Here is a 19,424-nt window from a genome sequence, read left to right as displayed (position 1 = left end):
GATTTACCTGTCTGTAATCTACACACATTCTCATGCTTCCATCCTTTTTCCTGACCAGGACCAGGGGAGCTGCCCAGGGACTACAGCTATCTCTTATTACCCCTGCCTTCCTCATGTCATGCAACATTTCCTTCGCTTTCTGGTAGTGTGCTGGTGGTATGGGTCTGTAACGTTCTTTGATGGGTGGATGGTCACCTGTGGGTATATGGTGTTGTACCCCTTTAATCCTCCCAAAATCAAGTGGGTGTTTGCTGAATACCTGTTCGTATTCCTGGAACACCCTGTACACTCCTTGTTTTTGATGGACAGGAGTGGCGTCAGTCCCAACATGGAGCTGTTGACACCAATCCTCCAGCTGAGCTTCAGAGTCATTGTCCTCCACTGTATCTGGTGGGGTCAATGATTCCACTGTGTGTATGGCCTCATCATTCACAGTATACAACCTGGCGACAGTGGCATATCGTGGTAATTTAACTTCATCCTCCCCATAATTTAGGAGTCGTACGGGTACCCTCCCATTGCGTACATCAACCACCCCTCTGGCAGTTAAGAGTGCAGGTCTGTGCTCCGAACTAATGGGCTCCACCACCGCCTGATAGTTCTGTCCTTTGAGACCTATTGCTGCTCTTCACCAAATCAGCATTTCACTCATTGGGGGAATCACAATGGGTATCGGGTTTGTCACCCGTACATTACCAATTTCACCCCCTGATAGCTTTACTTGTTGCTGGTACAAAAGGGCTCGGATCTCTTTCTGGAGCACATTCCTCAGCCCTGGCTTGGCAGTGTCAGCCATCTGTTGAAGCAAAAATAACACTTCTCCCAAACAGTTACCAACAACATTAGTACCAAGTATCATGTACAAGTCTGTATCATCAGGATTAGTCTCTACTACAATTAGTCCCTGGTCCTTCAGTTCCACTCTTCCCACCTTTACTGCCACATCCTTAACCCCGACTAGGTTAAGGGGAAGGCCATTGGAGGCATACACAGAAAGGTTTGGAGCTGGCAAGTGAAGTTCATCTATGGACCAGAAACTTTTGTAGAGGACATCAGGCATGATGGTTACCTGAGATCCAGTGTCCAGCAGGGCAGGTGTCGCGGTGCCATCCAGCACAATGTACAGGAAAGGTCTCCCTCCCACGAACCGTTGGTACCAGTTTGATGGGCCTGCTTGATCTACTCCTGGGTGTCGGCCCTTGGCCCCAGGGTTTGCTCGTTTAAAGGACAGTTCCACGCTGTGTGGCCTTCCTTCTGGCGGCGGTAGCAGATGAATTCTCCTGGAGGGCGACGTTGGTCGTTGGTCCTCCCACTGGGTGGTGTTGTCCTCCTTCTTCTTCTCATCCAGGCAACATCCTCAGGGCTGTCGGCGAGTAGTATCCTTCCTTTCGGCTCGGGCTCCTCCTGTAGCTGCAGGGTGCTCAGGACAGTGGCCAGGGTTTTACTTAGCTAACGCACTTTGGATCTTTGTTTCAGTCGTCAGTGAAGGAGCAGTGAGTGCTGCGGGCACTGGGGTGGCCCTACCCTGGTAACGCTGGATAGCAGTATCTGATGTTTCCAGGGGTTGCAGACCCTTTATAGCCATGTCCTTAAGGGTGTCAAAGGTGGCATCTGGATGGTCTAAGGCCCACCACCGTACAGTTCTGCTCTCCACCTGGGACCTCAACCCCTGGATGAACTGTTCCGTCAGCATCTTATTTTCATTTTGTATGCTGGCTGGACTAACCTGTTTCAGGGCCCGCAGGGCTTCCTGTAAACGCCAGGCTTAGTCCCGGACACTGTCCTCAGGTTTCTGGACACAATGGTAGAACCTTATCTGGAGATCTGTCTCAGTGCGGTTCTCAAACACAGCTCGCAGTCTCTTAAAGATGATGAATACTGTTTCCTGGTCTGCGGCTGGCCAGGTTTCAACTTCCCGCTCTGCGGCACCAGTCAATTGTCCAAGCACAACAGCGGCTCTCTGTTTACCGGTCATAGAATACATGTCTAACACACCTCATATTTTTCTCTTGAATACGGGCAGGGTGTCCAGCTTGCCACTATACTGGGGGAGCCACTTCGCTCCAGGAATATACGGCAGGGCCATGGGTATTAACGGAGTCACGACCCCTGCTGGTGGAGCGGCTGCTCCGGCCTGTGCAGCGCAGGGCACAAGTTGGGCATCAGGAGCGTTAACCGGTGCTCCGGCGGCTTGCTGGTCGTCGGCCATGGTTGCGCCCCCCTAGTGAACCAGAGCCTACCTTCTTCACTTTCTTTTTAAGGTAGGCCGCAGCTCTAAGAGCGATGGTCTTCTTCCAGGACCTTGCGTCGCTCGCATCTGACATCAGAGCGTCCTCTGTGCTCCTTCCAGGACCTGACGCTTCCTGGTTCGACGTCAGGGGCGGGGTGTGTCCTGGGCTTCGCGCGCTTCCAGCGGTTACGCCTCTCTTCTTCCCGTGCGGCGACAGGAAGATGGCGGACAATGGCGGGAAATCTCGGAAATGGCGGGAAACATTCACCACAGTGGACGGGCACGGAATCCTGTTTGTGATGCCAAAGCTGACGCGCCCCCTGGGCCGTGGGGTACTCGGCAGCCGGGCCTCTGGTTGCCGGGGGATATCACGTTGGCTGGCCCGGTCCGTGACCCAGGGCGGTCAGTAAAAAGGGGGGGCTTTATAGGGGATTTGGGAAAGTGTTCGTGACGCCACCTGTGGATTGCAGCTAGAGGGAGCCGCCGCTGCGGAGCAGTCTTCTGGAGCTGGTGTTACGGCAGCAGGGATGGTGTGGCTCTCCACAGGTAGAGCTAGCTCCAGGGCAGAGTGGGGTGTAATGGATGGTGGTGCAGGGGAGAGAAGGCAGGACGGTCCCAGAGGAAAGACGGACACTCACACAGGGGTAAGCTTCAGTACCTTTACTGGTGATGCTGCAGGCACTGTCCAGGGTACTCCAGGCAAAGGGCGCACTTTTGGACTCTCCCCAGTGAGAGGGTATTGGGCCTCCTGATCTGTTGCTTTATTCTCTAAGCTTCTGACTTGCCTGGAGCAAGGCCTAGCTTGGTTACTGTCTCTCTTTGCACCTGCTGACCTGGTGGTAGGGCCTTCTCTTTGGAGATCACTCTCCCTTGATGCTCTGGCCTCCGTGACTCCTAGCCCTGGTACTGTAGTCAGCGTTTGGTGAAACTGGGACCTGCAGTCTTCCAGGGGTTCCGGTGGTTCCTACTGGATGTAAAGGGTCCCTGTAGGCATGGACCCGGTGTCCGGTATATATATCGGGGTGAGCCTGGTATGCTCCTCTGCCCCCTTGCTACTTCTTCCTTCTCCTCTCGCCTTCGGCCCACTCAAGGCCCTCACTAGGCCTTCACACGTGCTGTAGGCCTTGACTTGCCTAAGCACAGCAGCCAGCGTGCTGCTCTCTGAGCGTCAACACGCCCTCAGCTCACAGACTCACTTCTGTCTGAGCTAACAACTAACTGAGCTTCCTGGCTCCACCCTCCCAATATATATCCCTAACAGGCTCCCTCTGCTGGTCTGAGGTGGTAGGGTGGAGGTGTGTGAATGTGTGGAGAAGTCCATCCATGCACCCTTCTGGGTTCTGTGGCACCAATGCGCAGCAGGGCGCCACATAAGGACCCCATGCATAGTAGAGCTGAGTGCTCGGTTTATAATACCTGATATTGCCACGAGAATCCAGGGACATTTTGATAAAGTCCAAGTGTACTCACAGTTTGCGGAGGAGACAGAGTGTCTGGGGGCCGGAGCGAGAGTGGAGTCCCGGCCGGTGACTGCCGCTGCTCGCATGCTTCCAGGTTTAGTGTTCGCACTGCTCGATGAGAGTCTGCCAGGACCTGTGTGACGTGAAGGCACGTGCCACACACACGTGGTCCGCGGGTACGGCAGCTGATTAGTGCTGAATTGAGCTGGATTTGGGGACGATTCCAACGCATTTCGAAAGCACCTGCTTCCTTCCTCAGGGATAGTCCTATCCATCTATAGAGCGCCCTTATATACCTCATAGTTATACGGGGCACCTGTTCATTCGTTGAAAGCGAATAATTCAATTTCACTGTTTAGTCCTCTCGGTTTCAGAGTATCCAGTTTAAAAATCCATTGACTTTCTGCTCGTGACATCATTTTAATAAAGTCTCCTGATCTCCAAGGTACTGGTACAACTTGAATGCCTGTCACCTGGATCCCTTGAGTGGATCCGATGTGTTTCTCTAAAAAGTATTTGGAGAGTGGATGGCTTATATATTTATGTTTAATATTGCGTAAGTGTTCATTGATCCTAACGTTCATAGGGCGTTTGGTTCTCCCCACATACATTTTCTTACAGGGGCATTTCAAGCCATAAATCACTCTTGTAGTAGTGCAGGTTATAAAAAAACTAAAATGGGATATGTCTCCTCTCCATGGCTAACGGTTTTCTGTTTATGTGTATCTATTGTTTTGCACATTTTGCACTTATTACACGGAAAATACCCTTTGATTTTTTGATTGAATGGAGTGAGAGGTTGATTGCTCGATTGGCGACCCTTTATGGTAGGTGCTATAATATTACTCAAATTTCGAGCTTTTTTGAATATAAAATTTGGCCTGTTGGACATCTGGTTGCCAATCACTTTATCGTCTTTCAATATATGCCAGTGTTTTTCTACATTTTTTTAAAAAAGGTACGTATTTGAGCAGTATGGAGTGATAATGGGGATATCCAGGATATGTGTATTGCGTTCAGGTTTAGTATTAGTAGATATACTCAAAAGGTTTTCCCGTGGTATAGCAGCCACCCTGTTCACGGCATTGTTTAAGAATTGTGCATCATATCCTTTTTCTAGGAACTTTTTCGTAAGATCATTAGCTTCCTGTTTGAAATCCTGGTCCTTAGAGCAGTTTCTATGTAGTCTTAAATATTAACTACGAGGTACTTTCAGAAGCCAGTTCGGGAGATGGCAGCTATTAATTGGGATGTACCCATTAGCGTCTGTAGGTTTGAAGTAAGTACGGGTCCGGACATGGTTATTCTCAATGTAAATATTGTGGTCAAGAAAATTGACTGTTTTGGTGCTAATAGTAGACGTACAGAGTCTATATAGTGTTATATAGAGTCATTACCGACAGAGTGATCTATTTCACGTGTTTATTTCTGTTAATGTTGATGATTATGGCTTACAGCCAAAGTCATTATCTCAGTAAATTAGAATACTTTATAACAACAGCTTGAAAAATGTTTTTAAAATGCGAAATGTTATCCTACTGAAATGTATGTTCAGTAAATGCCCTCAATACTTGGTCGGGCTCCTTTTGCATCAATTACTGCATCAATGCGCAATGTGGCATGGAGGCGATCAGCCTGTGGCACTGCTGAGGGGTTATGGAAGCCCAGGTGGCTTTGATAGAAGCCTTCAGCTCGTCTGCATTGTTGGGTCTGGGGTCTCTCATCTTCCTCTTGACAATACCCCATAGATTCTCTATAATAGATCCTCTATGGGGTTAAGGTCAGGTGAGTTTGCTGACAATCAAGCACAGTGATACTGTTGTGTATAAACCAGGTATTGGTACTTTTGGCCGTGTGGACAGGGGCCAAGTTCTGCTGGAGAATGACATTTCCATCTCCATAAAGCTTGTCGGCAGAGGGAAGCATGAAGTGCTCTAAAATGTCCTGGTAGACGGCTGCGATGACTTTGGTCTTGATAAAACACAGTGGACCTACACCAGCAGATGACACGGCTCCCCAAACCGTCACTGATTGTGGAAACTTCACACTAGACCTCAAGCAGCTTGGATTGTGGCCTCTCCACCCTTCCTCCAGACTCTGGGACCTTGTGGAGAGTGTCAATGACTGCCTTCTGGACATCTGTCAAGTCAGCAGTCTTCCCCATGATTGTGGAGCCTACTGAAACAGACTAAGGGACCTTTTTAAACGCTTAGGAAGCCTTTGCAGGTGTTTTTTGTTAATTATTCTAATTTACTGAGATAAAGACTTTTGTGTTTTCATTGGCTGTAAGCCATAATCATCAACATTAACAGAATTAGACACTTTAAATAGATCACTCTGTCTGTAATGACTCTATATAATATAGGAGTTTCACTTTTTGTATTGAAGAACTGAAATAAATTAACTTTTTGATGATATTCTAATTTAGTGAGATGCACCTGTATATATAAATCTCTTGACTTAAAAGCCCGGTGCCACTGTTTATGCACATTCCCAGGAAGCAAAGATAGCCCTGTATTTCTTGATGAAATGATGAGTGCCTTCTCACCTGATGAATGTTAAAACGAGGAAATGCGTCGGGCGGCACATAGCGACAGTCCAGGGCCACTCAGGACTTGAGGGTCAGCTGGGAACTGCCCTTATCAGGACGGGAGTCTCTGCTGTCGCCCAGGGTCAGCTTAATTTATTAGGGACCCTTAGGGCTAACACCAGGCTGGTAACAGGAGCCATATGAACATGGACCGATTTATGACTACTCTAATTGCATCATAAAATGGGTGAGGTTGTTCCTTTTTCATTCCATTGATGATTATCATTTCTTTTTATGACTATATTTATTGGTTGAATGGACCTTGTCGTTTAGACTGCTGAATATAATACTGTTCATTAACAGATACAGTTGAAACCAGAAGTTTACATACACTATATAAAAAGACACATCTGCATGTTTTTCTCAATATCTGACATGAAATCAGAATAAACCTTTCCCATTTTAGGTCAATTAGGATTACCATAATTTTTAATATTTGCCAAATGTCAGAATGAGAGATAGAGAATGTTTTAAGGCATTTTTTATTACTTACTGCAAAGTCAAAAGTTTCCATACATTTCTTTAGTATTTGGTCCCATTGCCCTTAAACTGAATGACTTGGGTGAAACTTTTGGAATCTCCTTCCACAAGCTTCTCACAATAGTTGGTCGGACTTTGGGCCCATTCCACATGACAAAACTGGTGTAACTGATCCAGGTTTGTAGGTCGCCTTGCCCGCACCTGCCTTTTTAGCTTTGCCCATAAATTTTCAATAGGGTTGAGATCAGGGCTTTGTGATGGCCACTCCAAAACATTGACTTTGTTATCCTTAAGCCACTTTGTTACTATTTTGGCAGTATGCTTTGGGTCATTGTTCATTTGAAAGACCGATTTCCGCTCAAGCTTTAACCTCCTGGCCGATGTCTTGAGATGTTGCTTCAGTATTGCTGTCGCGCCCAGCTGCGCTTGGAGCCACAGATCCTAGAGGGGTGCATTAACGGATTCCTCCACAAGAGGGCCTCGCAGCATACACACACCTCCACCTTCCATCTCAGACCACCAGAGGGAGCCCGTTAGGGATATAAAAAGGGAAGGTGGAGCTAGGCAGTCAGTCCCTCTGAAGAGTTCCTGCAGTAGAGAAGCCTGAGAAAGGTCAGTCTGCAGTGGAGCTCAGTCTAGTCTAGAGAACTCAGTTAATAGTTCAGCAGTGGAGCACGAGGCTCCTGCTAGCTATATTCAGGGAGCTCAGTTAGAGCTTAAGGTGTGCCGACGCCATAAGAGCGGTGAAGCGCAGCAAGCTGCCGCTAGTGTGTATAGCCTAGTGAGGGCCTCGAGCGAGGCCGAAGGCTAGAGGAGTGAGTAGCATTGGGGGCAGAGGAGCTGTACAAGCTCACCCCAGAAAACATATACCGGACACCGGGTCCGCGTCTACAGGGCCGTATATCCCCTGTAGAGACAACCGGAGACCCCTGGAAGACTTCAAGTCCCAGGATCACCTAAGAGCTGATACGTAACAGAGCCAGGAGTCACGGAGGCCCCGCAAGCTGGGAGTGCGTACTCCAAGAGAAGGCCCTACCACAAAGTCAGCCGGTGCAGGGCAGAGACAAAGTTAGGCCTAGCTCCAGGCAGGTCAGAAACTTACCACACAAAGGCAAGAAACAGGAGGCGCTATACCCGCTCACTGGGGAGGATCCTGATATGCACCCTTCACTCTACAGTGCTCTGGGATGTGCCTGAATTTCCATCAGTAAAAGGTACTGAAGTGACTATCGTGTCTGTCCCTGTTCTTACTCTGGCCCGGCTGGGTCCCATCTGTCCTGCATCCTTACATCCACGCTGCCCTGAGGCCTAGATCCACCTGTGGGGAGCTATACCACGCAAGCTCCCTTAACACCGGCCTCAGTGGGCTGCCGCAGCGCTGGTAATCCTCACCAGACACCACAGGTGGCGTCACGAACTTTCATATAATTATCCATCAACCCCCTTTTAAAGAGAGGCCCAGGGTATGGACCCGGGAGCCGACCACCGCGACATCCCCCAGGGTCAGACATCAAGGCCTGGGCGCCGAGTCATCCCCATCCCCTGGGCGCGACATTGCCACATAATATTCTTTTCTCATGATGCCATCTATTTTGTGAAGTGCATCAGTCCCTCCTGAATCAAAACAACCCCACAACATGATGCTGCCACCCCCGTGTTTCACAGTTGGGATGGTGGTTTTAGGCTTCCAAGCTTCTCCCTTTTTCCCCCAAATGTAACAGTGGTCATTATGCCTAAAAAGTTGAATTTTAGTTTAATCAGACCACAGGACATGTCTCCATAAATTAAGGTCTTTGTTCCTGTGTGCATTTGCAAACATTAATCTGCTTTTTTATGTTTCTTTTGGAGCAATGGCTTCTTCCTGGCAATGTAACCATTCAGCCCACATTGTTACTCGTTTCACTGCGGTTATTGACACAATCTTACCAGCTTCCGCCATCATCTTCACAAGGTCTTTTGCTTTTGTCCTTGGGTTGATATGCACATGTCGGACCAAAGGACGTTCATCTCTGGGACACAGAACCCATCTCCTTCCTGAGCGGTATGATGGCTGGATATTCCCATCTTGTTTGTACTTGCATATAATTGTTTGTACAGATGAACTAGGCACCTTCAGGTATCTAGAAATTGTACCCAAGGATGAGCCAGACTTGTGCAAGTCCACAATTCTCTTCCTGATATCTTGGCTGATTTCTTTAGACTTTTCCATGATGCTACACAAAGAAGAAGTGTGTTCCAGGTGCGCATTAAAACATATCCACAGGTGTGTCTCTAATTAACTCAGATATTGTCAAACTCCAAAAATCAGAAGCTTGCAAACACATGACACCATCCTATGGGCAGTCCAGAATTGTTTAAAGGCTTAGTAATCTTAGTGTATGTAAACTTTTGACTTTACAGTAAGTAATAAAAATGCCTTAAAACATTCTCTCTCTCTCATTATTCTGACATTTGGCAAATATTAAAAATTATGGTAATCTTAATTGACCTAAAACGGGAAAGGTTTATTCTGATTTCATGTCAGATATTGAGAAAAACATGAAGATGTGTCTTTTTATATAGTGTATGTAAACTTCTGGTTTCAACTTTATATTCCTTGGAGTAAGGTCATAGATATATTGATGGTCTCAATTTATAGTGACCGTCCTATAATGGACTGACCACTGTCTGTTTTATCTTCCAGAATCCAGAAGAGCGTCTGACTACAATCTCTGCCTCCACTATATTTATAATTCCAGCCATCACACCACCTAGAAGAATGAGTAAACACATCCTTACTGTGGGATGACAAACTGGGCTGGATCAGCGCTGAGTTTGGTTTTATGGACTGCTGAGTGTCGGCTGGCTAAGTGTTGGGCATAGGCTTGTACTGTGCAGTGCGTGGGCCAGCTCAATGCTAAGCATGGGTGGTCTCAGTGTTGAGCATGGGCCGACTCAGTGCTGAGCACGGGTGATCTCAGTGTTGAGTGTGGGCTGACTCAGTGCTGAGCACTGGTGGTCTCAGTGTTGAGCGTGGGCCGGCTCAGTGCTGACCATGGGTGGTCTCAGTGTTGAGCATGGGCCGGCTTAATGCAGAGCATAGGCTGCCGAAGTGATGAACATGCCGCCCAACAGGAAGAGAGCCCACTCCTCTTTTGAGGTGTAGCATTTAATATCAGTCAGCGTGCCCACCAGAGTGCTGAGACTCTGCACTCTGTCCAGTCAGTGGTGTCCACAGGAATGGAGCGAGAGGATCTGATAGTTCAGGACAACGACTATGGCATGGGGACAGGTGAGTATGTTCACAGCAGTCTGGTGAATGGGTTCCGGACAGTGCCACACTACCTGGGACTACCTAAGGATTCAGATTTTTCTTGTTGGAGCTGGAGTTTATTTGGATAAAGTTTAACTGAATGGAATTATTTAGACAGCAGGAATAACTTCGCTCGCTCTTCCCGCAGACCTATCTGTCTTCCATGTACAACCGGAGCATCCTGGGCTTTAAAGAAGCGAGGGAAATCTGTAACGTGCAGCGATCATGGTGAGTGTCAGGGGGAAGGATTGTATATGGTGGGCTTGTATAGTTTAAACTATAAACATCATTTTGTATTTTTTCAATATCTTGATTCTTTGCTGTCTAATTTCAGAATGTAACTTTATAGGCAGCAAAGATTATTTCTCAAGATACAGAGCTCCAAATCCTCAGATGTCCCTCACTTAACCCATAAAGTATAATTTTCCATTTGTCTATAGCGTCCACTAGGGGGAGCTTAGGAGCTTGCAGAAGACATTTATCTGGGTAGTGTATAAATCTGTCTTCAGTCAGCTTCACCTAGTGGTGGAGATGAAATCACACTTGTAGTAATCTGAAATATGGAAATTGTAAAAGCTTGTGAGTTCATATCATTTTACATTTCCTTAGAGAAGACACTGCTCTCGTCAGAATTGGTGAGGGCCATGTTTGTTGCAGAGGAAACTGATAAAGCGCTTGAGCAGAAGGATGTGATCATAAAGCGAGGGAGTAAGGTAAGGAGAACGAAAAAAAAATGATTTTTTTAGGCAAATTAACCAAAGACATAACACTGCCATACTCCTGCACTTAAATGTCCTTATTATGGCGGGAACCCTGGACCACTTTGTGGGGTTTTCTGAGTTTTATTTAGTAGACGATCAGGAGAACTTGAAAATCGAATGACACAGTTCACTTTACCATACAATCTAATGAAGAACAGAAAAAAAATTCAAGTGCTGTGAAATGGTGGGAAAAAGCACAATTCCGCTATTGTATTTTGGATTTTATTTTTACAAGTTCAGTGTGCATTAAAAATGACCTGGAAATATGATTCTCGAGGTCAGTACAATTAAGGTGATATCAAACGTGCATACATTTTTTTTATTATTATTTAAATGGTAAAAAAAAAATCTGAACTTTGAGAAAACAAACAATTGTTTTTGTGTCGCCATTTACAACTCTTAACTGTTTATATTTTTTTGTCTATGGCGCTTTATGAAGGTTTGTGTTTTGATGACGTTTTGCACTTTATTTATACGATTTATTGGTACCATTTTTGGGGTACATCTGATATTTTGATCACTTTTTATTTCATTTTTGGGTGACGGTGCAGTGATCAAAAAAATAATTGCATTTTTAGCATTTTGATTTTTTGTTCTTCATAGCAATCACCTTAGAAGTTAAATTATATTATATTTTCTTATATATTGTGATGGATTGGACTCTTATGAAAGTGACAATGTTGAATATGTTTATTTATTTATTTTTTTTTTTTGTAAATGGGGAAAAAATGGGACATATTTATGATTTTTTTTATTATTACTTTTACCCTCGGTGGGAACTTGAACCTGCAATTGTTTAATAGCTTGTACTATGTACTGCAATACTTCAGCACCGCAGTATGGAGTGAAGAACGCAGGAGTACCAAGAGGGCGGTGACGAGGCCTCTAACATTCCTATAGCTGCCATTGCAAATGATCTGCACCCTGTCATGGCATCATGGGAGAGGAAGATGTGACTCTAATTGAGCTACAATTCCCGCACATTGGGAGGAAGTTGAAGACGCTGGACAGGAAGTAGTTTGCGTATGCTCAGAATTTCTTCTTTAAAGGGACCATGTCACCAGGTTTTCCCCATTTACAGCACGGCCACCGCCATTAGGGCCTTTTTTACAGCATACTGGACTGCTGTATGTGTGACACCCCAGGGGTCTGGTTGCCACAGTGATAGAGATATTACGTCTGAGAGCAGGTGGGAGGTCCTTTGGTCAGGGATCCTGTGCATGCCACACCTCCTGCCCAGTCTTGGGAGGGGAAGGACTTCCCCTATATAAATCCGGGGCTGAGGCAGAGTTAGTGAGAAAGAAGACAGAACAAGAGTAGAGAAGAGAAGCAGCATAGCAAGAAACATCAGGAGCTCTGTGGGGAGCAGTGTTACAACGAGTCAGGGGCTGGCAGCTACAGAGCTCGCCCTGACTGAGAAGATTTCTTACCGGACCCGGAGTCCGAGGCTGTGGGGACTAACTCCTACCCAGCAGCAGAAACCGTCCGGCAGAGGATTTCAGGTCCTCTGGCCCAGAAGCCCGAAGGCACGGTCACATGCGTGGGACCAGCACCGCCATCGTGGAGCGGAAGCCATTAGAAGGCCCCGAGTCACCGGCCATACGGGTGAGCACCACACGGTACACTCAGGGACGTGGGCTACTTATTCCCGCCTCTAGCAAGGTAGCCAGAAGAGTACAGTTAGTTGGGAAGGCCTACAACTCCGCCTGGCCAGGGGAGATCCCATCTGCTCAAGGACTGACCAGGCCCCTATCACTAGCAAGTACTCCGGGAGGGTCTATCTTTGTCACCAGTAAAGACCCTGAACTACACTGCACCGTCTCTGAGTGGTTCCTGCTACCCCCATCATCCACGTCGGCTGCCCTGAGGCCATACCCCTCCCGTTGGGGGTTATACCATCCACGCTGCACCATCCTTCCACCGGCCTCAGCGGTCTGCCCTGCAGCGGCAGCTCCATAGCTGCATTCAACGGGTGGCGTAGTCACCAACCATCTACTGCTAGTACATCGCCGCTCAGTTTGACTCCCTGGGCACGGACCGGGTCGCCGCCACGAGACTACAACCCTCAAGAGATCCGGCTCCGGGTAAGCTCCCGCGTGCGCAACGCAGCGCGACACAGGCCCAGGGGCGCGTCAACTTTGGCGTAGTCGGCAGGATTTCGTGCCCGCAACCACCGGGTACTGCGTGCCTGAAAAGCAAAGACTGTTCAAACCAGTGGTGAAGATTCCCGCTATCCGTGGAGGTTTCCCGCCATCCGGCGCCATCTTCTACCTTCTTCCCGCCATCCGCGAAGTTTTCCCGCCATCCGGCGCCATCTTCGACCTTCTTCCCGCCATCCGTGGAGTTTTCCCGCCATTGGACGCCATCTTGAGGACGCCGCGCGGGAAGAAGAGGGGCGTGGACTCCGAAAGCGCGCGAGAACTGAAGCCCCGCCTCACGTCCGGACGTTGCGTAAGGTCCTGGAAGGAGCCCAGCAGACGCCGACGTCACTGGAGCGCGACGGAAGGTCCTCAACCCTGACGATCCACTGCGGAGCCGCGGCCTACGGAACAGGATCATCGCAAGGTAGGCCACGGTCCACTAGGGGGGAGGAAGATGTCGGATACGGAGGAGAGCTTCACTGCCTCAACCCCCGCCAGCGCCACCGCTGCTGCAGTTATGCCCTTCACCATGCCCTATATCCCGGGAGCAGCTTGGCTACCCCAGTACTCAGGGGAGTCACATACCCTGCATGACTTTAGAGAAAAGCTGGATAGCCTCTTCCAGGTGTACCCCCTCACAGAAGAGCAAAAAGTGAGCATCCTGGTGGCCCAACTAACCGGGGCAGCCAAAAGGGAAGTAAAATCCTGGCCACCTGGGAGGAAGACTGTCGCAGGGATACTAACCCGGCTGAAGGACACCTTTGATACCCGCACCTCAGCCGAGATTAAGCTTAGATTCTACGGGTGCAAGCAGCGAGCGCATGAGAGTATAAGGGACTATGCACTAAACCTACAAGAGGCCCTGAGGGCCATAAAGCAGACCGACCCTGATGGGGTGGGAAACGAGGACAGGCTGTTGACTGAACAATTTATAGAGGGTTTATATTGCAATGCCCACCGAACCCAGTTGCGGGCAATGGCCTTACAGGATCCCCATCTGGACTTTGCACAGTTCAAGGACAGAGCCATCCGGGTGCTCCGAGAACCGGCACCGGGTGGCGTTGTGACCCACAGGCGCCCAGCTATCACTTACCACCAGGAGGCGGCGCCCTTGTCGGCAGGGCCTGTGGGAGCTGATGCGCAGGCTTTGGACAATGACCCGGCTCCAGACCTACGCCATCAGGTCCAAGAGCTAGCTAAGAGCGTTGCTGCGCTAACCCGAACTGTGCAGTCTTTACAGGTTTCCACCCCAGGGAAGATCCAGCTGGCATCCGGACCGGAGGACATCCCGTGGCGTCGACCAAGGAGGACCCCACCGGCCAGAGGAAGACCCAGTGACCGATACAGCGAGGACGGACGACCCATCTGCCGCCGCTGCAATCAACCCGGACATATGGAAAGGTACTGTTCTTTAAACGGGCACAACCTGGGGTAGAGGGCCAACCCCCAGGAAAAAGATCACCAGGCCCATCGAACTGGCGCGACAGATATGTGGGAGGACGTCCAGTCTTGCCTGTGGTACTGGATGGCATTCCCATGAGTGCCCTACTGGACACTGGGTCACAGGTCACCACTATCCCGTACGTGCTCTTTAAGCAGTACTGGAATGACTCGGATATTACCCGCTACCCTGACGACGACTTGAGTATCATCGCCAGCAATGGCCAGCCCGTGCCACAGATCGGATTTAAAGAGGTGACCATCAAAATCGGTAGAGTCGAACTGGCAGCACAGGGACTGATCATTGTAGACATTGACAAACATGAGAGCCACCCAAAAATAACTCTAGGAACTAATGTAATTGAGAATTGTCTTGCAGAGGTGATTTTCCTTCTACAGCAGGTTGCCAAGAACGCCAGCTCCGGCGAGCAGCGAGTGCTCCAGAAAGAGATCCGGGCACTGATGCGGCGGCAACAGGTGGAACTCTCCGGCGGTGAGATTGGTAGCGTAAGAATGTGTGACCCTTTCCCTATTGCCATGCCCCCAAAAAGCGAAATGATGATTTGGTGCCGGGCAGCTATTGGTCTGAGAGGTAGAGATTACCAGGCAATGGTAGAACCAGTTTACTCAGACAGTAGGCCCACCATTTTGACAGCACGGGGGGTGGTCAATGTACGCCATGGGAGGGTGCCCGTTCGCATAATCAATATCGGGGAGAGGGAAGTGTACCTGCCCCGGTATGCCACGCTAGCAAAATTATATACCATCAACCAAAACTCTATACAGTCTGTGGAACCCTTGCCTCCATCTCACCCGGAGGAAGGTAACGGCTCTAAGAAAGTAATGGAGGATTGGTGTCAGCAACTACACTTGGGAACTGACTCCACTCCCTCCCACCAGAAACAGGGAGTCTACCGGGTGGTTCAAGAGTATGAGAGAGTGTTTAGTAAACACCCGTTAGACTTCGGGCGAGTCAACGGGGTAGAACACCGCATCCCCACGGGAGATCATCCTCCCATAAAAGAGAGGTATCGACCCGTACCCCCTGCACATTACCAACACGCCAAGGGGATGCTTAGAGACATGAAGGAGGCTGGGGTAATCCGGGATAGCTGTAGCCCCTGGGCAGCCCCGCTAGTTTTAGTCAAAAAGAAAGACAACACCATGAGGATGTGTGTAGATTACCGGAAAATCAACCGTATCACACACAAGGATGCGTACCCCTTACCAAGGATAGAGGAGTCATTGGCTGCTTTAAGATCTGCTAACTTCTTCTCTACCTTGGATCTCACTAGCGGGTACTGGCAGGTTCCTGTAGCAGAGGCGGACCGGGAGAAGACCGCATTCACCACCCCGATGGGACTTAGTGAGTTCACCTGCATGCCGTTCGGACTCTGCAACGCCCCAGGAACCTTCCAACGATTAATGGAGTGCTGTCTGGGCCACAGAAACTTCGAGACGGTCCTGTTGTACCTGGACGATGTCATCGTATACTCCAAAACTTATGAGGACCACCTGAAACACCTGGCGGAGGTGTTCGAAGCTCTGGCGAGTTACGGCCTAAAGGTGAAACCCTCCAAGTGTCACCTCCTGAAACCAAAGGTGCAGTACCTGGGACACGTGGTGAGCGCTGACGGAGTGGCTCCCGACCCCGATAAGATCACCGCAATTAAGGGATGGCCAAGCCCCTCCAGCGTAAAAGAAGTGCGGCAGTTCCTCGGGTTGGTAGGCTACTACCGAAGGTTTATTCTCGGTTTCACCAAAAAGGCAGCGCCTATGCAGGACCTCCTGATAGGCCAGTCCCGGAAGGCCAAGAACCAGAAGCCGCCCTTCAAATGGGAAGAGCTAGAAGAAGAGTCCTTCCGCCAGCTGAAGATGGCCCTCACGGGGGATGAAATCTTGGCGTACCCGGATTATAGCCAGCCCTTCATCCTCTACACCGACGCCAGTAACATCGGGCTAGGAGCCGTACTGTCCCAGATCCAGCAGGGGAAAGAACGAGTAATCGCCTACGCCAGCCGAAAACTGCGACCCACTGAAAGGAACCCCGAGAATTATAGCTCATTTAAGCTAGAGTTCCTGGCCGTGGTATGGGCAGTCACTGAGCGCTTTAAGCATTACCTTGCTTCTTCTCGGTTCACCGTGTACACGGATAACAACCCGTTGACACACCTGGACACGGCAAGACTCGGTGCCCTGGAGCAGAGGTGGATGGCCCGTCTGTCCAACTACGAGTTCATAATCAAATACCGGGCAGGGCGCTCCAATACTAACGCGGACGCCCTGTCCAGGATGCCCAACCTGCCGGACGAAGGAGAAGATCCGGAGGGACTGGAAGAAATTGAACTCCCTGCGTTCCACCGTCATGGGACTATCCAGTATTCCCACCGGGTAAGGAGTAAGCAGGCTGCTACGTTGAACCCCTTACCTCACTACAACTGGGCGGAAACGCAAGACAGCGACCCTGCCGTCCGACTGGTGAAGGAGATGCTGACTCGGCCGGAGGCTCGCCTTGAACCAGACGCTCCGGAGGAAGCCAAACAACTATGGGCAGAGAAGAGTCGACTGTTCCTTTACAAAGGGAAGTTGTGCCGCAGAATGGTTAACTCCCGGACGCATGAATTACTCTGGCAAGTAGTGGTGCCACGAAGAGACGCAGCCATGGTGATGGAGGCATACCACGACGGAGCTGGACACTTCGGGTGGAAGAAGCTGGAGTTCCTGCTGCGCGAGCGATTCCACTGGGTAGGCATGAGGGGAACCATTGAGAAGTGGTGCAGAGACTGTGGCCCGTGCAACCTGAGAAGGAAGGACCGCGCCAGCCAGAAGACTCCCCTGCAGTCCATCGTCACCCGGCAACCGTTGGAACTGGTAGCCTTGGATCATGTAAAACTGACCCCAAGCAGAAGTGGCTACGTCTACGCGTTAACCATCGTGGATCATTACTCCCGGTTTCTGGTTGTCGTCCCCGTCAAGGACTTAACGGCTCAAACAGCAGCTAGAGCCTTCCAGCAGCACTTTTGCCGTCCACACGGGTACCCGGACCAAGTGCTGACGGACCAGGGACCCGCCTTTGAAGCGGAGGTCTTCCAGGAATTCTGCAATCTGTATGGCTGCCGGAAGATAAGGACGACACCCTACCATCCGCAGACTAATGGACTTTGTGAAAAAATGAACCAGGTGGTAATGGATCTTCTAAAAACATTGCCCCTGGAAGAACGCAGTCTGTGGCCTGAAAAGTTGCCCGATCTGGTGGACCTATACAACCACATCCCGGTAGGTTCCACCAACTGTACCCCGGCTTACCTAATGAGGGCAAGACCTGGTAAGTTACCTGTTGACCTGGAAATGGGAGTCCTGACACCCGAGGACACTTCACCAGAAACAGACTGGGACACAGAGAGGCAGCAGCAGTACCGGAGAGTACAGGAGAGCGTGGAGCGAAGTCTCTGTCAGGCTAGGGAAAGACAAGAGAAAACTTACAACCAGTATGCTCCCGCTGTTCCCCTGGTACCCGGAGAGCAGGTCTTGAAGAGGAAGAGACGGCTCCACAAGTTGGACGACCAGTGGGAGAAGGACCCGTACACCGTACTGCCCTCAAGCCACGAAAACCCGAAGGTCTGTACCATCAGTAAAGACGGAGGGGAAACCACAGCCATTGTATCCCGGGACCACCTGAAGAAGTGTCCCGAACAACTGAGGAACCCTGAAGAGGAACAAGAAGACCATCGACCCGTAGAGGAAAGGGAAGATATGGTTAGTACCGTGCTCGGGGACTTCCCTCGGTCTTGGACTCAAGTCAATGGTGCAGTTGTGGTACCCGTACTCACCTTCCTCCAACCATCATCCCAAGAACCTACGGAGCAATCGGTAGAGCTGGAAGAACAGCCGGTCCAGGAGGCAGAAGACTCTACACAAGCAGACCCGGAAAATCAACCCTCTGCTTATAGTGAGCCTGCCATACCCCTAGTGAGCCAGAGGGCCCATGGACAGCTGCCCAGTTTACCCTTGGCAGCTCCTACACCCTGTAGTTCAGGGCCAGACAGTCAGCTCCGTAGGTCCACTAGGGCCACTAGAGGCCAGCTACCCGCACGTTGGAGGATCTAAATGTTTAAGCTATCTTATAATGTTTACTTGTTTATAGTTGCTTGTGTATAATTTTGTGTTTCTAGTTCTTTTTAGGAGTCCTTGGTGGATTTACCGGGAATCCTTGTACATAGTTGGAGCGTAACCCAGGATGGACTAAAGACTGTTAAGGACTCGGGGCAGGACAGGCCCCTACCTGGTTACGTCTCCCAATTTTGGTGAAATGGACACCTTGCTTTTCAAAACTGCACCCGGTTGCGGACACGCCGTAACCATCTTATGTGTTTTTCTTATTGTATTGTTATTGTTATACCTTGTTATGTTTTTCTAAAAAAAATATGTTTAGTCCCGGAGTACTAAATTTCACTAGGGGGGAATGTGACACCCCAGGGGTCTGGTTGCCACAGTGATAGAGATATTACGTCTGAGAGCAGGTGGGAGGTCCTTTGGTCAGGGATCCTGTGCATGCCACACCTCCTGCCCAGTCTTGGGAGGGGAAGGACTTCCCCTATATAAACCCGGGGCTGAGGCAGAGTTAGTGAGAAAGAAGACAGAACAAGAGTAGAGAAGAGAAGCAGCATAGCAAGAAACATCAGGAGCTCTGTGGGGAGCAGTGTTACAACGAGTCAGGGGCTGGCAGCTACAGAGCTCGCCCTGACTGAGAAGATTTCTTACCGGACCCGGAGTCCGAGGCTGTGGGGACTAACTCCTACCCAGCAGCAGAAACCGTCCGGCAGAGGATTTCAGGTCCTCTGGCCCAGAAGCCCGAAGGCACGGTCACACGCGTGGGACCAGCACCGCCATCGTGGAGCGGAAGCCATTAGAAGGCCCCAAGTCACCGGCCATACGGGTGAGCACCACACGGTACACTCAGGGACGTGGGCTACTTATTCCCGCCTCTAGCAAGGTAGCCAGAAGAGTACAGTTAGTTGGGAAGGCCTACA

The 19,424-nt window shown here is 49.8% G+C and overlaps 1 protein-coding gene across 3 annotated transcripts in view; it reads left to right on the top strand.

The window, feature by feature from the left end:
- LOC141155151 (complement factor B-like) overlaps nucleotides 1-19,424 on the top strand; it is a 132,900-nt gene that overhangs the window by 82,853 nt on the left and 30,623 nt on the right. For 2 of the 3 annotated variants that reach the window (XM_073641837.1, XM_073641836.1), the window contains exons 14-15: nucleotides 10,201-10,280; nucleotides 10,662-10,765. In XM_073641837.1, the coding sequence (XP_073497938.1) occupies nucleotides 10,201-10,280; nucleotides 10,662-10,765 (184 nt within the window). Of the gene's footprint in view, nucleotides 1-10,200; nucleotides 10,281-10,661; nucleotides 10,766-18,566; nucleotides 18,907-19,424 lie in introns of those variants that run through there. The other variant, XM_073641838.1, reaches the window with a different exon arrangement.

The sequence above is a fragment of the Phyllobates terribilis genome, unplaced genomic scaffold (assembly GCF_046119375.1).
Source record: "Phyllobates terribilis strain yellow unplaced genomic scaffold, ASM4611937v1 Scaffold_7__3_contigs__length_470593459, whole genome shotgun sequence".
NCBI lineage: Eukaryota > Metazoa > Chordata > Amphibia > Anura > Dendrobatidae > Phyllobates > Phyllobates terribilis.
Note: the sequence above shows the minus strand (reverse complement) of the source record. Positions and strands in the feature narration are given on the sequence as shown.